This window comes from Syngnathus typhle, linkage group LG1 (assembly GCF_033458585.1).
Source record: "Syngnathus typhle isolate RoL2023-S1 ecotype Sweden linkage group LG1, RoL_Styp_1.0, whole genome shotgun sequence".
Taxonomy (NCBI): domain Eukaryota; kingdom Metazoa; phylum Chordata; class Actinopteri; order Syngnathiformes; family Syngnathidae; genus Syngnathus; species Syngnathus typhle.
Window position 1 is genome coordinate 9,157,357 of NC_083738.1, and position 20,550 is coordinate 9,177,906.

General features: G+C 40.0%; 2 protein-coding genes across 6 annotated transcripts in view; both read left to right on the top strand.

Annotated features, from left to right (window-relative positions):
- si:zfos-2326c3.2 (mitogen-activated protein kinase kinase kinase kinase 4) overlaps positions 1-4,019 on the top strand; it is a 46,814-nt gene extending 42,795 nt beyond the window's left edge. For both annotated transcript variants that reach the window (XM_061272560.1, XM_061272568.1), the window contains 2 exons: positions 604-743; positions 1,078-4,019. In XM_061272560.1, coding sequence (XP_061128544.1) covers positions 604-743; positions 1,078-1,161 — 224 coding nt within the window. In that variant the 3' untranslated portion in view covers positions 1,162-4,019. The remainder of the gene's footprint in view (positions 1-603; positions 744-1,077) is intronic.
- Positions 4,020-4,797: 778 nt separating this feature from the next.
- Positions 4,798-20,463, top strand: myot (myotilin). 4 transcript variants are annotated; one of them, XM_061279483.1, is made up of 19 exons: positions 4,798-4,956; positions 6,009-6,137; positions 7,402-7,454; positions 7,537-7,696; positions 7,776-7,835; positions 8,201-8,342; positions 8,870-8,893; positions 9,202-9,321; positions 9,455-9,662; positions 13,064-13,262; positions 13,355-14,220; positions 15,104-15,254; positions 15,347-15,448; positions 16,286-16,323; positions 16,945-17,083; positions 17,208-17,415; positions 17,721-17,886; positions 18,031-18,164; positions 19,249-20,463. In XM_061279483.1, the coding sequence occupies exons 3-19, from the start codon at positions 7,447-7,449 to the stop codon at positions 19,389-19,391; spliced, it is 2,868 nt and encodes a 955-aa protein (XP_061135467.1). In that variant the 5' UTR covers positions 4,798-4,956; positions 6,009-6,137; positions 7,402-7,446; the 3' UTR covers positions 19,392-20,463. The 4 variants fall into 4 exon arrangements, with proteins under 4 accessions (XP_061135467.1, XP_061135474.1, XP_061135483.1 ...); XM_061279490.1 differs by having other exon boundaries at positions 6,009-6,093; XM_061279499.1 differs by lacking the exon at positions 9,202-9,321.
- Positions 20,464-20,550: the final 87 nt, after the last annotated feature.

Sequence of the window (20,550 nt, forward strand, 5' to 3'; positions counted from 1 at the left end):
TTATTTTATTTTTTTTATTGCAGTTCAATACCAAAGAAATTATGTTGTGTGTCTGAATTTGCAGTGGTGTAAAGAGTTGGAAGGTGTTATACAATTTTAACTTTTAAACTTAAGAAGGTCTCTAAAAGTCGTAAAACCAACCAAACACTGCATTTGCCAAAAACTGATTGTGCAAATAGTCAGGCAGGTTCTTGATTCTTTGTTTTGAATTTTGAGTCTGCTTATTTCACATAACATCTTTCTTGTAACCCGTTGCTGAAATTGGTTCTCCTTAAGACATCTTGCAAAAAAGACTGCAACAGTCCAAGTAAAGACCAAAATATACATCCAGGATTAATCTTTTGACGCTTACCTGATCTGAAATTTTGGGTGGTATGCTGTCATCACATGTTCAAACTGCTTGTTGTGACTTCACTGGTACTGTACTGTATACTGAAAGTCCCCTGAATTTCCAAATAGTGCTGTTCAACTTTAAAATGTCCGCTGTATCTTTCAACAAGTTAACTTCCTAAATGTTCGGGTTAATCTATATTGCATAGTTTGTGAAAAGTGAATGCAACGCAAAATGTTTAATATCCTGCAACATCTTCCATGCTTGTGCAGCTTACCTACAGTCCAATCAGGTGATGGGTTGGGGAGAGAAGGCCATTGAGCTCAGGTCTGCCAACACAGGAAACCTGGAGGGGGTTTTCATGCACAAAAGGGCCCAGAAACTGAAGTTCCTGTGTGAAAGGAATGACAAGGTATGTCGTCACGACAAATTGTACCAATCTGCTCCAACAAATGTTTTAAATTAAGTATTTGGTAACAGTTATTAGACAAATTATTATTATTATTACTATGCCTACAAGTTTTTGTAAAAATGTATTTAGTAAGTACAGCATCAGACCCTCCGTGACCCCTCACAAAATAAATGTAAAAAAAAAAAGATAATTTGTTCTTGGCGCTGGATGTTTTCATTCTAAAGAAATGACTTGAATTGATCATGGCATTTAATGAGTTGAAATAAATGATGAAATAAAAAAAATGAAGCCATTATCTTGTGATGTAGATTCATCTGAATGTTGTCTCTTGTAGGTCTTCTTTGCATCAGTGCAATCAGGAGGCAGCAGTCAGATTTACTTCATGACGTTGGGTCAGAACTCTCTTTTCAACTGGTAATAAACTAGACGTGCGGCACCAGGAACTTCTGCTTGTGCAGTCCATCAGTCTTCACGCTTGTCTCACTTTGTCGCATCCTGAATGTGAATTTTGACCAAGAAGATCTGTCTCTGAAAGTACATACTGACATTGTTTTGGAGCTGCTTTCGTCAACATCTGAAGTCCAACAAATTCACTGGATTTTTTTTTTCCTCATGCATGCGAGGTCATCTTGTTTGGATTGATCGCGTTCTTACTGCCTTTCTCTTCCGACATTCCACAATCCAAAATTCTGCTGCAGTGCTTCTTTCAAACAGCATCCATGTGATGGAATGAAAGGTGAAAGAATAAGAGCTTTACTATCTCTTGTTTAGGGAAATCAAATGAGAGCTTCAAAGAGGATCCCCTCACAGCGACAAACAGACCACACATTTGATTGCTCATCACATTACTTTAATCACTTTAATCACTTTCCAAATTGCTTGTCAGCTGTCAGAATTGCTTGAGTTATCCAAACAGCCACATGGAGATGTTTAAATGTGGCTGATGTTAAATGTTGAATGTATGAAAGTACCTTCGTGAAAAAGAAACAAGATTTACTACGCATCACGGGTAGTAGTTCCTCATTCCTTCATTTTTTTAGTTTTATCTGCAAACTGAATCTAATTTGCACCATCAAACATTTTTGTATTGCTAGATTGTTGATCTAAAAATAAGGCTAAATTTCTCCGATGACTGAGGAATGAGGAAAACGAAGATCATTGAATTGTGTTTTACATTGTGATACTTAGCAGGCATCACAATTAGATACCACACAATCAATGTAGTTCAGTACTTAAAAGGTGCGATTGTGTAAAGCTAAACAAATATACTCCAACAGTATTTCCAGGCTGTGTCTTTGCCTTGAACATATCCAAGAAGTGTGTGTACGTGTATATGTCAAACAAATTGTATATAAGTGAATGGGTTTTTTTAGAGGGTGAATGTGAAGACTGCTTTAAACTGTTTTTTTTTCTTCTTCAATGACATTCATAAATGCACTCCTGTTTGACCTGTGATTAACTTCACAGAAGTGTGGCATGCTCCAGAACGCTACATGCGTGCACGTGACCAAATATTCTAACTTCCCCGATAAAGGGCCAGCCAACCTATGCGACAAACTTATCTTGAACCTTCCAGAGGTACAAGGAGATGTAAAACTTGAAAAATAAATATTGGCCTTCAGGGACAGAAAATATCAGAGCAATTCTAAGACCAGTCCAGAAGGTGATTCCGTCCGGGAGTTTAAATTCCATTTTCTCATGCCAATATATGTTTTGCCGCTTATACCCATTTCCAAGAGCGTCCTTCCTCACTTACCATACTGTTTGTGCCAGTCGACTGCAGTTATTTACAAATTCGTCCATATGTTACAAACATGTCATTCTACTACTCAGTGTCATTCCACATAGCTTTTTTTTTTAGGGGTTGTGTTTACAAGAAGTGTCAACCCCCCTGGACAATCCGCAAATGCCGATTGCTGCCACTTTCGTAGTCGGAGAAAAACCCATTCCTAAAACACAGTCATTGTGTTGAATTGCCTTACTAGTGAGGACTATGGTCATTTTAGTTAGTACATGGATCTAGCTGGATATCAAGGATTTTGAATTAACCCTCAAGTGACTTTTCTATAATTGTCTGTTACTTCTGGATTACTGGAAGCAAACATGCCCCCAGTGCGTCATCTCAGTCAAGCTGTATCACAAATGAGAAAGCCCGGTGCACTCCCGCCTACACTTCACTGATATCCGCTCACATCTCCCAAGTCGCCACCATCAAGTTTTTTCACTTACTGCTGCATTTCACCCCCCTTCCCTTCCCCTCCTCTCCACTTTTATCTTCTTCAAACTCACGTTCCTCCAGTCTTTGTTCCCAAGTGTTGTTTGCTCTCTTTCCATTCCATCCACCCCCAGCTCTGCTGCCAAACACTCCATCAGCATCACTAAGCTTCTGGTTGTGTCGTTGAATACAGTCAAGTCTTGTTAGGAAACATATTGTCTTTGAGTACTCCACAAATACAGAAACGCAACAGGACCTCAGGTCATCAATATGTGCATTATTAATTTCTTCATAAAGTCATTAAAACTAAGACCATGGAATTGACCAGTACCGTACACGAGTTGATGCTTGTTGTCGGTTCTACCTTTTCCTGCATTTGCAACATTTGCAGTAAGTTTTGAATGTCACATCTAATGCAAAGCTGCATATTTGAAAAATGACAGTCACAATCTACAGTAAATTGAGCATTGGCTACTAGACTAAGTAAGGCTGTGGTTGTAAAGTAATGATGTTTAGGATACTGAAGAATCGTACCTCTTCTTGCCAAATTCTTAGTCGTGTCTGCAGACTAAGTGATGGGAAAAACATAAGGATGGAGAAAGTCGTTGATGGTTGCTTGCAGTGGAAAGAAGGATTTGAATGTTACATGAAGTTGCATTTGCACGATCTAAAATGTTTCAATCGAAGGTGCCAAACTAAGATGATGAGTTGAAGGCAGTCTATTGCCAACAGCTCTCAGGTTTGCAGTATAAATGCCAAACACCTATGTACTTGTCGTTGTTCCTTCATTCCAAGAGGCAAAAGAGATTATTTTGTAGGAAAATACATATGTGAAAACCTACATTTTGCCTATTTCCAAACCCTGTATCAATGCTAAAGATTTGTTACTTTGGTTTCTGTTTTTCTTTGCACTGGATTTTTGGATTTTTTGATTGCTTGAGTTTAATGGCATGCTAATATGTTTGTATGCAAAATGGCAGAAAACAATAAATATTGAATTAAGTTCACTCCATTGTTGTTTGTGGCTTCCAACATAATAAACGTTCTAGTGTTTGACTTTTGCTTTGTTTCTGATTTGTTTTGTTAATACTATAAAAATGAACTCAACCCTTTCCTTTTTAATTCAAGTAAAGCCTGTATCACACTGAGCAACGAAGTTTAGCAAAGGTTTGCACATGGTCGTTCTAGGTCGCAAACAGTCGCAATGATGTTTGCCACACATTCACCAACAGTTTTAAAAGTCAGCAGATTTTCCTTTCTAGAAATTTTGAACATGACTTTGTGAGAGGAGCAACTGTTTGCAACCTTTTAGAAACCCTGACAAAATACCAACATTTGCACTCATGGCAAATGAGATACAAATTATTTATGTAAATTATATATCAGGGACAAGGCATCCAGGTCCAGGGATCCAGTGTGATCCATCGATCCTGTGGGGAACGCCACCACCCTGCAGCTCTCCCCTCCACAGTCCCACTTCACTAGAAACAATCAAAGAAACCAGCCAGCACTGGTAAGTGTTTGATAAGTGTGTTGTTTTTAAATTCTCAGTGACGGTAAGCAGCAGAATGCGTGTATTACATGTGTGTATTACATGTTAGGTGTCAACTTATACCATCACAAGTTTGAAGAAATGCATAAATGCATTCAAAGAACTTTTGGCATTTGATTCAGGTGTTTTAATGGTTAAATCATGGAGAGAATAGCAACAACTGGTAGGTGGCAGAGGTTGTGGTTCGCAGTGCCCAACATGCTTTTGTGACGCAGTGGTTGCCACCAAGATGTGATTGGCAGGCCTGGGGGATCAGGTGACTCGGTCCAAGCTAAATCTGTCCTCCCCAGTTGATAAGTTGAGGTGCTTGGAGAAGTCCGGGGTGAAGGGATTCCAGTTTTGCAGTGATGCAACAATGACAATGCAAAACATGTGTCCAGTCCAGTAAACCAACAGAATATTTTTGCTGAACTTGTCTTGGATTGGGACAGCCTCACAGTTCTCAGGTTTGAATCTCAGTTCCGGCCTCCTGCATGTTCTTTGTTTTCTCCAGTTAGTCTGGCTTCCTCCCACAAATAGTATGAGGCAAGACTTGAAATTGGTGTCAAAGTGAGCGTTTGTCAATTTTATGTGCCCAGCAATTGGCTGGCAACCAGCCCATGGTGTAGCCTGTCGTCCTGTATACTATGTGAAGTACCTGAAAACGATACTTGAGTAAATGTATCAACATGTACCTTAACAGAAAATAGCTCCAGTGAAAATAACACTTGCATTCCAGAATACTATTCGAGTAAAAGTCTTGATCTCTAACATTAAATGTACTTAAATAAATCTCGCATATTTTTCAAACGTCAAATGTGCCAAATTATTGGAAGTAAGAATAAACCTATTTAAAATCAGCAAAAAATGTTTTTACTTGTGCTTAATTAGTTTACTTCTGTAAATAATCCCAGGGGTTACCACCACTGAAGTTGTATTGGTGATCATCTGCTGCTGGGGATGTTGAGTAGCAGCAGGGTCGTCTTAAATTCAATTAGTATTGTGTTAATACGATAGCCTTCACACATTTACTGTATAGTTTGAACATTTTTACAGCTCTCACTAGTAATAGTAGATTTCATAAACACATGTCCATGCATCCATTCATCCATCCATCCCCACTAAAATAACGTATCACCTAAAGTGTTTATCAGTGAATAGCAGACAAGGAGATGAATGGAGAATACAATTTCATGTTCATATTTACCACTGCACAGTAAAGCCAACAATAACCTCTCCTCCAAAAAAAAATCTTTTGGTAGACTGGCAAGTCTAGTCTAGTCTTGCACCTGATAATTTGGTGACAGAAAGCAGGCGTATCGTCATCTTCGTGCAGGGGCAATGATGCATTTTGTCATGTTTGGGAATTTGATAGATGCTGCATTTTTTGCATGACACTTTTAAGGTCCAGACTCAAGTCCAGATTAGACTGTAGGCCACTCTGAAAAATTTGTTGTTGTTTTTTAAGCCTTTCATAAATTGACTTGCTGTTGTGTTTGGTATTGTTGTGCTGCTGCAGAACCAAAATACTCCGACCTGAGGTCACAAAGTGATGGCTGGACATTCTTTGGCAAAGCAGAGAATTCATGGTTCCTTCTATCACAGTAAAGCAGCCCCCGACCATCACCACCTCCACGTTTGACTTTTGGTGTGATGTTTTTTTGTTTTTGAAGTGCTTTCTTTTTGCCAGAGTCACTTATTGTCTTTAGTTTCATCTTTTGCTTAGTGCATTTTAGCTCTGAGATCTCTGAGATCAATGGGGACAAGCATTATCAAAGATGGATTGAAGTTTAGCTCATTTTAAAAGTGACAAAACAGTACTTTTAAATTCACATACATAATGTCCCATAAAAGGACATTCATGTCTGATAAATCAATAACAAATGAAAGAATACACACTCTGGTTTTCTTCAACTCCAAAATAAAGGGTGCATACTTTATAAACTACAGTAAAATGGGCAACAAATCTAAACCGTATTTTAAACAACAGTAGTGATCAAGTACTATAAAAGCTTTCCGAAAACAGGATGTAAAACAATGTACCATTGCAGAAGTTAAGAAAACTAATGATATGAAGTGTATAACCAACAAAACACAAAATGCCATAGCAATAAATGTATGGTTTTTTTGCTTGCTTGGAAGACACGTATTGTAAAAGTAAAAAAAGCAATTTTGTAACAAATAGAGTAAATGAGTATAACACAAAACTGGCAACTCAAAGTCCAGTCAGTGCAGAGGTCTACTTCAATGCACTTACATAATGACAAGATGTCTCTACTCTCCACTGGGGCTTGAATTACGCAGTGGATGGCTTCTTTAAATTGAGTTTGCAAGTTTCATAGCCTTCCTTTGTTTCATTTGAAGTGATTTCTTGAAACACTTATGAGCATCTTGGAAATCTGTGGTGAAGTGTTATTTTGAGAGATTTATCTCAGGTCACAGAGGCTCACTTTGCTTGGGAGGTCGCAGTTTAATTTAGCTTGGAAACCCGAGCCTCGGTGTTTACTGTCAGTTGCCTCTCCGGGCTTACAGGACAGACGCATGCACGCTCCTGTTGGTGTGAAAGGCTTCATCAGTTGATGCCTCATGGTGGGGGCAAATGTTTGGCCTCAATAGGAGGGAGAATACATCGAAACAAAAACAATGCAAACACAGAACTGAACTTCCACCAAGCACAAAACACTAAATAAGCAAAACTGCAAAGATACAAGCTTTAGCCAGAAAACAAGCAAATAGCACAGTGGAAGATTACACAAATTGAAATTGACATCGTGCATGAGCCTCTGCCCACCAAATCTCACAACACAGTAAGCATTTCCCCCCCCCCATCATAGTGGTTGTGTAAAGAACTACTGCAGCTCGATCACTCAACATTCTACTTCTTTCAGTGATTTATTTTTTTATTTTTGCAGGGTAGAAATCAAACACTTGTTACTGCCTCCAGGCACGCCTGAAACATGGCCCAGTAAGTTGTTCAACATTGTGTAGACTCTGCGGGATGATGTTGATTCATGCAGCACCACTTTTTTGTGCGTGTATTTACGAAGTGTCCAGAAAGTGCAAAAGAAGACGAGCTCCATGTCTCTGACCATCTCTTCCTCTGCTTCGTCCACCGGGGAGCTCTCCTCCAGCTCATCCTTGTCTTCCAGCGCACCCGCTTCGAGACACTCCAGCCTGGTGCAGCAGTCTTGCGTTAGCCCCGAGAGGGTGATTCCAACACTTTTGAAAGACATAAAAACAACAACAATAGTACTTGACTAAATGGACTGTATGATATTGCTTCCAGACGGAGAGTCGCAACTCCAATGAAGATTTTGGAAACGAAGTTGCTGCAACATTCGTAAAGGTAAAACAAATTATTTATATATGGACAACAAAAAAATGAAGAAGGCCCGGTTTAGGAAAACTACTCTCTCGTACCATCACCGGAAATTTTTATTGTAAAAGTATAAACATTTGTGATAATAATTTGGAGGGGCATGATGAGGAACTTGAGATGACCACAGCCTATGTGACCTTGACACTTATACTGACAACTTCTGTTTGTTTTGAGCATAAAACTGTTGGGCTGCACAGAACATATTATAAAGACGATTTTAGGGTTGACTTCCACTTTAAGTATAAAGTTCAAAACTATTTCTACAATTTGTGATGGAATAAAAGTTGCAAATATTTTTGTTTCTCTTTGATGGTCATCACCTCATCATTCAGTGCCTTCAGGACGTGTACGCATTGAGGAGCCAGTTGGTGGTTTTGGAGTGTCGACTGAGGGGGACACCGCCCCTGCAGGTGACCTGGTATCGAGAGGACGAGCAAATTCTGGACTCTGATGACTTCAGGATATTACGCAAAAGTAAGTGCATTTAAGTAAGCGCATTTGTACAGAAGTGCGAACAAAATAAATATATTTTGACTAATAAATATATTCAAATGTACACGCAACATACTCTAAAACAGGCTATTTACTTCCATGTGCACATACTCCGTGGAATTATTTTAATTAATTATTTTCACATGGAACGTTCACACAAACATGTTCAAACGTATTTGTGAATACATTCGAATGTATTTAAATACACATATTTGTCAGTCAAAAAATGTTTACCCCCACATTGGCAGCTCACTGCTTCCGTAGCCTACGTTTGATAATAATCAGTGTTCCAAGTAGCAAGGTCAGAAAACAAAAATACATCATCTCAATGATTCTGACTGATAAATGTACGTATATTATAAATTACGCCTAATTCACTACCAGAATGGCATAATACAACAAATAAAATTCCTTTAAGCAATTTATGAAGATGCACAATTTAAGACTTTAGAATAATTCTGGATACTCCACCAAAATAAATAACTTTTCTTCCCTTTGTGTTTTCCCAGAGGCCAATTCTGCATCAGTTCCAGGTGAGTGTACAGCATAATATTAACCACAATTGTTGTTGTCACAGATGACGGGCAAATGAATTCACCCAACCATGGCATATTAAAAGTTAATGTAAATGTATTTGTTTAGAATTAGGCGGATAGTCTCCTTTAATTTAGCAATTTAAACAATTGCCCATTTTCTATTTTGTATTACACCGGGTGTGGCGAGCAACAATGCTATTTAGGTTCATAAAATTCAAATCAAAAGTGCACATTGTTACGCTATGACTCAAAATAAAAACGCAATACAGTTCAGTGCATAAATGTTCTTGTGTTGCTGTCCACAGAGGAGCTTTGTACACTGGTGATAACTGAAGCCTTTCCAGAAGATTCTGGTTTATTTACGTGCATCGCCCATAATTCCTTTGGCACCGACTCATGCTCTGCCATGTTGGATGTTTACAATGGTTTGTTATTCCTCTCTCTGTAAATCATAAATTGTGGAGCTCTTTTTGAATTGCTGTGTCCAGAGCAACACAATTGTATCTAAATGTCAAACGAGTGTACTAACACTACCCACGACCTATAAAACCCATGTAGACCTCGAGGAGCAGCTGGAGATAGACGCGATTCGCCAGCAAGAAGCAGAGTGTTTTATGGAGTCCAATGAAGCAGATGTCCAGCTTGACAATGCTCCTCTACATACTTGTGAAGACTTCCCGACTGTGCTGCCTGACCCTTTGATTGCTCCCCCACCCGCAACGGTCTGGCCTAGCAGCTCCCTGGAAGATGTCGCAAGTGATGTTGGGTGAGTGTATGATACGTTATGTTCATGTATCTGATTAAATCAACCTTAGAATCAATCACTTGTGAAGGCCATCTTGAAATCTAATAATAATAATTCCATTAAACAAATTGTCTTAATTATTCCCTCCAGTAATTTCTCCTGGCTGCTCTGCTTGAGTACTTGTAAATTAGATTTTTTGGGAGGGGTCAATCAATCATTTATTCAGTCAAGATTAATAATCTAGTGCTTTTCAAACACAATATATATTGTGGTATATATATATATATATATATTTATATATATATAAAACAATGTCTTTCCATTTGTATATTTCCATTTCCATTGTTTAACTTCAAAGGATGTCACTGTTGGAAAAACATTTTTGTCAATTTTTCATTAATTAATGGGACACGTTGACATGATGCATTCAACAAATTAGTCAAGATGGTAGGCTTTAAGCTGAAAATTATATTTCGAAGTTTATCGTTGGTGAGTTCTAAAGTGCAGTGAATGAATAGACCACATGGCGGCGCTCTCGCTCAGGCATTGGCAGGGCAAAAAGCAATCAAGTGGAGCTTGTCTTCCTTGCAAGCTTCTTCTCGTCTTCAGTCGAGCGTGCGAGCTTGTCGTCACCTATCTGCTGTTGCTTCTTGGCTGTTTTCGTCAATTGTGGAAGGAAAAGCACCAATTTTACTGCGTGTCGTCAAGTTCAAACACAAAGGTCCATAGAAGTTTTCAAAGGTAAGATATATCTTAATTTTTCCCCCCCCCAAGACTTCCTTTTCATGACCCTCAAGAGGACGCGCGCTTCACAATGAATGAATGCCGAGTGTGTTTTGGGAGAGGACTTGAATAGTTTTGAGGAACTTTTGTTGTTGTTGTTGCCACCCCCTGAAAAAAAAAACTCGATGTTTTGATTGAGACCATTTCGAGAAAGTGTCAAAACTATTTGAAGGACTGGGTTGTCATTTTGCTGGTGTGCACGATGCTACAGTAGAAACGTGCTCACACCTGTTGCGCAACGCTAATTGACTTTGAAATGATTGAATTTGGAACCTCATATAGCCATTTTTAATTCCTCTTTCAAACAAATATATTATGTCATGTCCATTTGCCTTGATCTAAAGAGAGGGCCCACTTGTTAATGTCCAGTCTGCAGATTGCATGCCAAAATGCTCATATTGAAGCCAAGAGGTATCTCAGAATAAATTATGAGCTCATTCGAGGGCGGTAATATTTCCCTGCCTGCATACTTGTCTCTTTGCCAATGAGTCTACAACCAAAGAGTTTCCCCCCCTCTTCCCACTGTTATCTTGTTTGTTTCAAAACAAATCTAATAAACTGGTATGATCAGCGAATGTTGGCACGGATGCCTCACTACTACCCAACATGTGTTTACATTATATCAGTTACTAGGTAAATGTGTGTGTGCGCTCGCACACACAAGTCCTAGGAGAAAATCTATGCAAGCACAGAAAGAACATGCAAACTCCTCACAAGAAGGCCAAAGCCTGAATTCAAACTCCCAACTGCCAAACAATGAGATGGATATATTTGACCACAATTCAACCATGCCAAAATTAATTGCAAATATGTGATTGTATTGTATTGATGAAATGGATCCTTTTTTTCCTGTGGTGAAATAGCGATATGAAGGTGCACGTATGTAAGCGATTGGGCAATAGCAGACTTGTAGGTGACAAGATTGAGCTGCTTTGCTTCTATTTTTGAGGAAATGTTGACTGTAGATGCCAGAGCACAATGGTCAGATGGTATTGTTCACTTTGCCGTTGTCAGGCACAGAGGATGAAAAGGATAGTGCCCTCTTAGCCGTCCGTGCCACACAAACATTGTGTTTGCATGCATGCATGTGTGAGTCACCAGTTGTGTGCCTGCACCTGCCATCCGATGTCCAAATTCCTCGACCAATATAGCTTTGACCACTTAATCTCTTTCTCCCTTACACACAGTCTGGAATCAGACCGCATGAACACTGGAAATTGTTGAATTCTCATCCCATTGATGCTGAAATCAATCTTAAAATGTACACGGATAATCATCAAGGGTTATAATAATGTAATCATAAAAGATTAAAAATTAAAAGATTAAATTAAATTCCCAATGATCGTCACACACACACATCTATGTGTGTAATTATGATGAAATGCACAAGTGTTTTATGATGTCGGATAAATCCTGAGTACCCACAGAAAACACCAGTTGGTCTGGCTTTAGTGGAAATTTAAGCTAGGGACTTCTCAACTGGTAGGCATAGCTTAGAACTAGTAACCACTAAATGATAACCACCATGCTGCCCATCATATGACAAGTTTGTAAATTCACTGTAGATATATTTTACTGCTCTAATAAAGAGTAATCTCCAAGATCTAAAGTGGTGCTTGGTGTCCTTCAATTTGTAGGTTTGTAGAATCAGTTCAGTATAAACAACATGGGAAGGTTGTTAAAGGCATGCACAGACCAAGCGAGACAGAAAAGCTAAAAGCAATATGTCCTGAAAACAGAAAATGCCCAGCAAAACAAATGAGGACTGAATGGGGAGAAATTGGAGTCGGAATCTGAGACCGAACTGTAAGAAGACGCTTAAATGAAGTGGAATTTATTTACAGACAAGCTCAACGAAAACAGTCACTAACACCTAAACAGAAAAAAGATAGGTTACAATGGGCAAAGGAAAGGCAATTGTTCTCGGTTGGGATACTTGGATGGTCTGTTAGTCCGGATCTCAATCCAATTGAAAGTCTTTGGTGGAAATTGAAGAAAATGGTTCATGACAAAGACCTCCAACCTCCAAAGATGACCTGGCAAGAGCAATCAGAATAAGTTGGTGCCAATAACTGATTCTACTTTTGGACACAGGATTGTAATTACGGTATCTGTAGTTTGAAGCGAAATTTTAAAATCCAATTGAAACCCGTCCGCTTCTGTCTGTGTCCAACGACCAAGGAAAAAAGGCTAAGAGACTTGTTGAAACCTTTCCCTGAAGGGTGGGAGCTGCGTTTGTTCAAACCTTTTGTTCAAATAGTGCACACCAACCCAGTTGTGTAGCCCTCACCATTCATTCCATGGTTTTATCATTGTCTTAATCATACTGGATATGTAAACACAATTCCCGGTCAGGGAACCATATGCAGTCACATGTCAGTGTCTCCCCTGTGCCAGTCCCAAGTCTCAAATACAAAACTGACAACTGGTGCCATGATGCCACAATCGTCCACACTGTAGTTTGAAAGATAAAGAACAGGACTAGAACTCCTGGGGTTGTTTGTTAATTTTGTACTGCGGGTGGGTATAAACCAAAGAAATCATGTGGCTATGTGGATCACACATATTCGCCTCTGTCTTTTCTCGCCCTATCCTGGCTGGAACCGTTGTATTTCAAACTGCTGGATGCTTTCACCCAGGTTTCAAGAGAATCTGCTGGTCAACCACTCCTCGGAAGATCACTTCAGTCAGGACCAGTGCTCAGAGGTCCAGAGGTCCCCAGAGGTCACGGTCTATCCGCCCAGCCCTCATCCTCCATCTTCGCCGCTACCACCTGCACAAGGCAAAGGAAAACACCCAACACCCAAGTTGTTCACGCCAAGCAAACTCCTTTTTAATGTAAGATTTTTTTTTTCCTAATTCATTTAGCTACCAATGTTCTCCCAGCTACCCAGCTAGTCTTTACTTGTTGATGCTCTTCTTTTGTCCAGTCCTCCCCGTTAGGAGGCAACACTATGAACCTGTCAGACCTGCCTACCTTTAAGCCCGGTGCCTTCCCTCCCAGTGCTTTCAACTATGCACGGCCAAGACACTTTATTCAGTCGCAATCTGCCTTCCAGGTACCCAGCTACGAAAGTGTAATAAGGGAGGCTCAGGAGAACCAGAATAATTGCCAGGAAAACCTGACGTGTTCCAAGCATAGTTCAAGTGTCCCTGAAGCGCATAGTCAAACTACAAGGATGTCTTCACATAGCCAATCATTGTCAAAGTCCTTGTCTCAGTCTCAGTCACAGTTTCAGTCACTGAGCTTTACTCCAAATCAGACACAGCCTAATGGGACAAGCAAGTCTTCACCATCCTCATCCAGTCTGAGCTCACCCACTTCCACTTCCTCTGCCGCTCCTCCTCACTCCTTTGTTGCCCCTTCTTCTTCGCGCGTGACCATGCGCTCCAGCATAACCCTCACTCCTAGCATCCCAAGTGCAAGTGGTCTTGGCAGTGCCACTCTGCCAGCCAATCAGAACACCATGTCTGCTCCTGCTGCCTACCTCTGTTCTGTGTTGCCCTCACAGTCCTCTTTCTCCTCGTACTCCAAACTGTCCCCCAACTCCACCCCCTGTTCATCCACCTCCCCATCCCGCTCTCCGCGAGCCCCTTCAAGCCCTCACCTCCCCGTAAAAGAAGCCGCTCCCTCTTCCGCTCCTCAGCAGCCTTCTCTGTTGTCTCCTTCCTGCCCTTACTCCAACCTCTCTCCCACCACCTCCTTGCTGCCTCAGCCCAATACACCCAACAGTCCCAACAGAGAGTCGCCTGCTGTGGTCTGTCTGCCCGCCATCTACAAGGGGACGCCGAGCACGTGAGTAATCACTTTCACATTCATGTCCATTTTAATCATTAACACATTTATTATGAGTAAATGAATCCCTGCTTAGTCTCAGGGATGGAAAACATGAGCAAATTAAATTCTACTATATGTACTGTATTTTATATTTTGGCTAGAATGGGTAGCATTTTGCCAACCTGTGGTACAAATATTGCAATATTTCTCATTAACATTGTAAATTGTAGTTCAAACTGGCTGTCTGTTTTTTTTTTTGCAGTTTCAGTGTTTTTGTCTTTTCTGTTTGCTCGCATTCAAAGTATTTTTATTTTACGTTAAAGAACCATAAGTAATTGTTTTTCTTTTTTCTTAAACTGTCACATTCATTATTTTAAATGTGTATCACAGTTAAGGTGTAAAAATTTTTTTTGGGGGGGAGAATTCAAATTTTCTTCATGAGCCCGTTGTATTTGTTATACTTGCCATTTCTTAAATTCCTTTATTTAAATCAGCAGTGACATGTACAGGAGTGAAAAAGTAGAATTATTGGTTCACGAAGCAAATTTGAAGCATCATGTTACCATTCCTATAAATTGAGGTTGACCTCCAAGGGTCAACTATATTTCAAAATCTTTGTCTGCTAGCATTCTAGTTGGGGTCTGAATTTCTTGTGCCCCCCTTTGGGGACTGCCAAATGAGAAGGTCCTATGCCTCCATTGCTTCACGACCTAGCAACTACAAATCCTGTCTATCGAAGTTAGAGCACACAAATTCCACGGAATTAAATAAATCAAACAGATTAACAATGCATAAAATGTTACTTGATGTTTTCTTGGGACTGACTGGGAGCCCTGATGACTGGTTTATCAAAAAACATATCATCTTATTCACAAACTTTCAATTTTTTTGTCTATCCCAGTCTTCCTAAGCCTGTTCCCAAGAAAGCTGTAGCTTCTCGGCCGTCTTCCTCTCGCTCCACAGATGAAGAGATCCAGGGGTCCAAAGATGCTCTCATCCAGGATCTGGAAAAGAAGCTACGGTCAAAAGAAGTGAAGAGAAGAAATAGCCAGGTATGTGCCCGTGTTATTTTTCTCCCAAAAGTAAATAAATAAACTGAATGCACATCAACATAGTATCAATTCATGTATGATTATTTGGACAGAAACTTTCTTATGAGGAGCGCATGGCTCGAAGGCTGCTGGGCCCAGACAATGCAAACTCCGTGTTTGACCAAGACAGTCTTTCAGACTCGCAACTTGACCAGGTGATGTCAACCTTTCTTAAAAGGTTTAAATTGCACAGTGTAGTGCAGCAGTTATGGGAAGACAAAAAAGGTCTGATAAAAATTAATAATCACTTATCAACTACAATATTGAAAGCACAATTAATAATAATAATAATAATAATAATAATAATAATAATAATAATAATAATAATAATAATTATTATTATTATTATTATTATTATTATTATTATTATTATTATATAGTATTTGAAGGAATAAAATTGTGGAACTTGATGAGAATTTTCTATTCGCCATTCAGTACAATTTCCAATTCACTGCTAGAATTATCACTGGCAATGTTACTAAAAGAAAACATGTATTTGAATCTCAGACATGTTTCTATTCGAAACTCCTATCTGAGCTATTGTACCATATAGGATAGTAAGGTAGAACCAAATGAAGCATTATTTCACGAAAGACTTGCATACAATGATGTGGTGTCTTTTAAGCTTTCACCATACAAGTGCTTCAAGTAAATGTTTTCTTTTCTATTATAAAGCTTATGATATTGTGAGAAGCCAATATCGACATCACAATTACATTTTGATAAATTGCTCAATGTTAATGTACACGATATTCAAACCCCCATCAGCTTTCATTGTGCCAGTAAGCGGCTGATTGATGAGCTGGTTTCAGTTTACCTCTCCTGGCCTCCTGCATGCTACATATTCTCTGAAAATAGCACCATGGTGACAACAAGAGTGTTTTTTTTTTCAGATTATGTGCACATACAAACAAATCACGCTCTTGCCTTGTTGGTTTTCATTTTTATAAAAGCCTGCACTGAACTGATCTGTTTTGTTCTATTTATTACAGCCAGATTCACCAGAAGGAAGACACACTGGTGGGCTATGGTAAATATATGTATTGTAAAATAAATGTTTGGAAACTATTTTTGTTTGTTTTGGGATAAGATGGGATCGAATGATGGATTCAGTTCAGTTGCGTATGACAAGGGCACAGAGAAAGTTAAGGGCAAAGTATATTGAGCTAAAAAACTCCCGAGAAATGGCAAGACACTGAAAAGATTGGCAATGGTTCTTTTTGGGCCAAGTCGCAGCTCAAGAGTGAATGTGAATAGCAATGGTAGTGTTGAGCTCAATTAAAGGTCAGCCATGTGATAATGAATGAATGAATTTCATTCTTGGATATTTTTTAAGGCACACACGCACGCACGCACACACATTGGTAGAAGGCGACATAGGGCTTTTGAATTTGCAAAATAGGGTCAGCTGGATGAATCATCTGATGTGGTATGTGTGGCACGTGAACTAACAAAATGAAACTCTTATGAATCCAACTTTTTTTTTTTTCCCTAACAAACAATAACAAACTTTTGGGTGTATAATTTCCAGAGCGAGAAGTGTTACAAATGAGGGCACGGTTGTGTGTTGTGAGTCGTAGACAGGTAAAATCTACTTACTGTGTGTTGAATCACAGCGGGAATAAATAAATGTTCAGTCGCTCTCTTGCAGGGGGAAGCACCACTGTGGGACAGATGAACGAGGGAATGAGGGATCAGCTATCCAGGAGAAATGTTATGCCCCTCGCTTCATGCAGGTCCCTCAAGACCTCACTGTGGAGGAGGGCCGCTTCTGCAGAATTGACTTCAAGGTGAGACACGCAAACACAAAATGGGGCATACTGGACAGATATGTCTGTCAATTAAAGGTTGAGAGATGTTTTCTTTTAAGCTGCAGATATATTCCGACTTAAAATGGTCTTCACTTGCATTCAGGTTGGAGGACTCCCTACACCAGATATCTGCTGGTATTTGGATGGGAAAGCCATACGTCCAGACGACTACCACAAGATGCTGGTTTGTGAGAAAGGGATGCACTCATTCATCATAGAGATTATCACGGTGCACCATGCTGGCGTGTACGAGTGTGTTGCCAGAAACCGGGCAGGAGAAAGCCGATTTACCCTGAGGCTTGATGTCATAGGTAATCATATTATTCATGGCAAAGTCAACACTGATTAAAAAAATAAATAAAATAAAACGATATTCCTGATCCAAAGACTGAGAAACATCCAGAAAATAACATTGATATGTTCTGTTGATTGGGGGGTTCAAAAGAAATATTATGCATTTGTTCATGGTATTATTGTATATTTGTTTCCGTGGAATTTGTTTTGTACCCTCTGACTCTTTCGCTGACTGAAAGTTATTGATTAAAACTGCTCATGTCTACCATCTTGCCTTAAAGCAACGTGTAGTAATGTTATGTCAATTATTTTCCCTCTGCAGCCCAGGAAGCTCTCCGCCCACCCACTTTTGTTCAAAAGATGTCAAACTTCAGAGCTCTTGAAGGCGACACCGTGAGGTTAGAGTGCAAAGTGGATGCGTCACCTCCCCCTCAACTCTTTTGGAAGAAAGATAAAGAAATGCTACGCATAGATCCAACAAAAATGAGGTGAGCTGAGTCACTACCAATTCTCGCTAGAGTTCAAACCAGATACAAACTTTCCTAGTAGACGTATTGTTTCAAATCAATCTCGGTGTTTGCACGTTCATCTATGTAACGTTTACTACTATGTCCTCTTGTCCATTGCTGCAGCCTGTACCAAGACGGCTCTGGCAGGCAGTGCTTGTTGATAGACAGGGTGTCCAAGTCCGACGCAGGGTGGTACACGCTCTCGGCTATCAATGAGGCTGGCATGTCGACATGCAACGCCAGACTGGATATAAGCTGTAAGTCCACCAAGCCTTCTTCCTCTCTCAGTTCTCCACCGGAGAACCCCAGTAGACGGTGAAATCTAACAACCGATGGCGGCTGTCCAGCACTTAACGCCAGACTAAACCCAATTCTAGAGCCTGAAAGGCATCAAATAAGTGTATTAAGTACCGTATTTTACGGACTATAAGGCACACCTAAAAACCTAAGATCTTCTCAAAAGCCGACAGTGCGCCTTATATATGGACTAAATCCCTAAATTCAAACTGGCCCGAAGCATTGTGTCATGAAATCAAGCATAAGTGGCCTGCTGAAGACTATGAATCATGAATCAAAAAGACTATGGATCATGATTTTGTGATTATAAAGTAATTTGTTGCATCTGAAGTCGAAATAAAAAAGATAAAATGGAGAATGATTTGATTTGGATTAAAAATCTGACATGATGCATTAATGGTGCGCCTTATAGTCCGGTGCGCCTTTATATATGGACAAAGTTTTAAAATGGGCCATTCATTGAAGGTGCGCCTTATAGTCCGGAAAATACGGTAATATCATTCCACCATCAAACAGAAACCTGATGAGCATGTGAGCTGTTGCTCTGTATCACAACCAGCTGCATGTGGACCACAAATGCATACGATTAGGAGAGAGGCTGCTCACTGGACAAAATTTGGGGGTTGACGTCCTCTTTAATCATACTGGTCTCGTGTTGTTAATGAGTATGAGAAGTATTAAAGTTTTGCCATGTCTAGTTATGTCAGTGGCTTTGGTGTTTGTATATATGTAAATACTTTATTTGGCAGTAGTAAAAGGAAAGCTGCAGTACTCAGTCATCATAAATTACGTTTAATATTTTCAGGCCGTATTGTGTGCATACTGTACGTGTCCATGTAAGTGACAGTGGAGGCATGTTGTGGAGGACAAGTTATTTTCAGGCACCTGGCATGAAGGGAATGTTAACCCCTTCACTGAAGGACTACTTATCTGTTGGTTGCACTTGAATTTTTTTTTTAATCTTGTTTTTAAATGACTAGAGTCTTCATGTTAAGAGAATTCCAATTGATGTGTTTAGTCCTTCTTTTTTAATGTCCTTTCCAGGCCGACCAGTTCAACCCATGAAGACGGCCCCTCCTGGCTCCAAGGCGTTGAAAGTGCTGTCCTCTCTGAGCCACGTGCCGGCAGTGACAGTAGATCCCCACGCCCAGCACACTGCCCCCCTGTATGAGAGCGAGGAACTGTAGATGCTTCCAAAACACATACATACACACACACTCATGCACTCACAAGCATGCACGCACATACACACAACCACATACACACACACACACAACTCAGAACTGTCAAACCACTCGCGCAGTATTTTAGAAACGTATGTATCGAAGTAAACCAAAGATTGTTTAGCTAACATGCGTGCTCGTCCTCACTTCGCTGACTCTTTAAAATCTTCAGTCTTTGTTGTTTATGTTGACTGCATTTACGGTTTCAGGCAACAGAGGTAATGTTGGAAGGAAGCATGTAATCCGCCGCCCTAGCTGTCATGGCATCTTTCAGTAAGGTGCGTTGAGGTCGGTCGCTTACTGAGTGTATTAATAGTTGTGTAGTGACAATTGCCTCATTTGTCCTAGTAGCTCAACAAACACAAAGTGTACCCGGAAACCCGGTCTCATAAGTCAGCATGGTATCATGAAGCACATATTGCATGGAATGTCTTGAAATGTTGACGTCAGTCCTTTGTCAAGCTTAAAGATATCCTCTGTCAGAAATGTGAACTTTGGACTCACTCACTACAGGAGCTACCCCTCAGTTCAACATCAATGGAAGAGAATACAGTACTGCACTTTAGTCCTCCCACCAGTCTTGTGACTGACTCAACCCCCTGTTGCACGCACCACCATCCAACATACAGTATTGTTTGTGTTTAAAGTTGAGTGCTAATATGGAGTGCATGTGAATGACTTCATTTTAAGATATTAATTATCTACGTATGTTGCATCTATTGCCCTGCTATCAAACATTGTGATATTCATTCTCATTGAGTCAACACAGGTAACTTGAGCTAACAATTAGACGTTCCCTATTTGGAAGCTCAAAAGGCCATATGCCCAACACCTTTTTAATAAAGTGGAGGTAAATTTTCCATTACAATAAGACTTGTCGCTATATAACTCTTGATTTGAATCCTGTATGTTTTGCATTTGAACAGCAATTAATGAAATGTTAGGCTGCAAGGTATTTGCTTCAAACCCTGTTTGTTGTGTCAGTTGTTTAAGCATACTAATGGAAGAATGTGGAATAAACACAATATCAACTCGGCTTTGCGTCCTCTGTTGTCAACTGTTATGTTGGGCTGATGCCCTCCATCAGGAAGTAATTGGCGTAAGGTGGAGTGGTGCCAGGCCC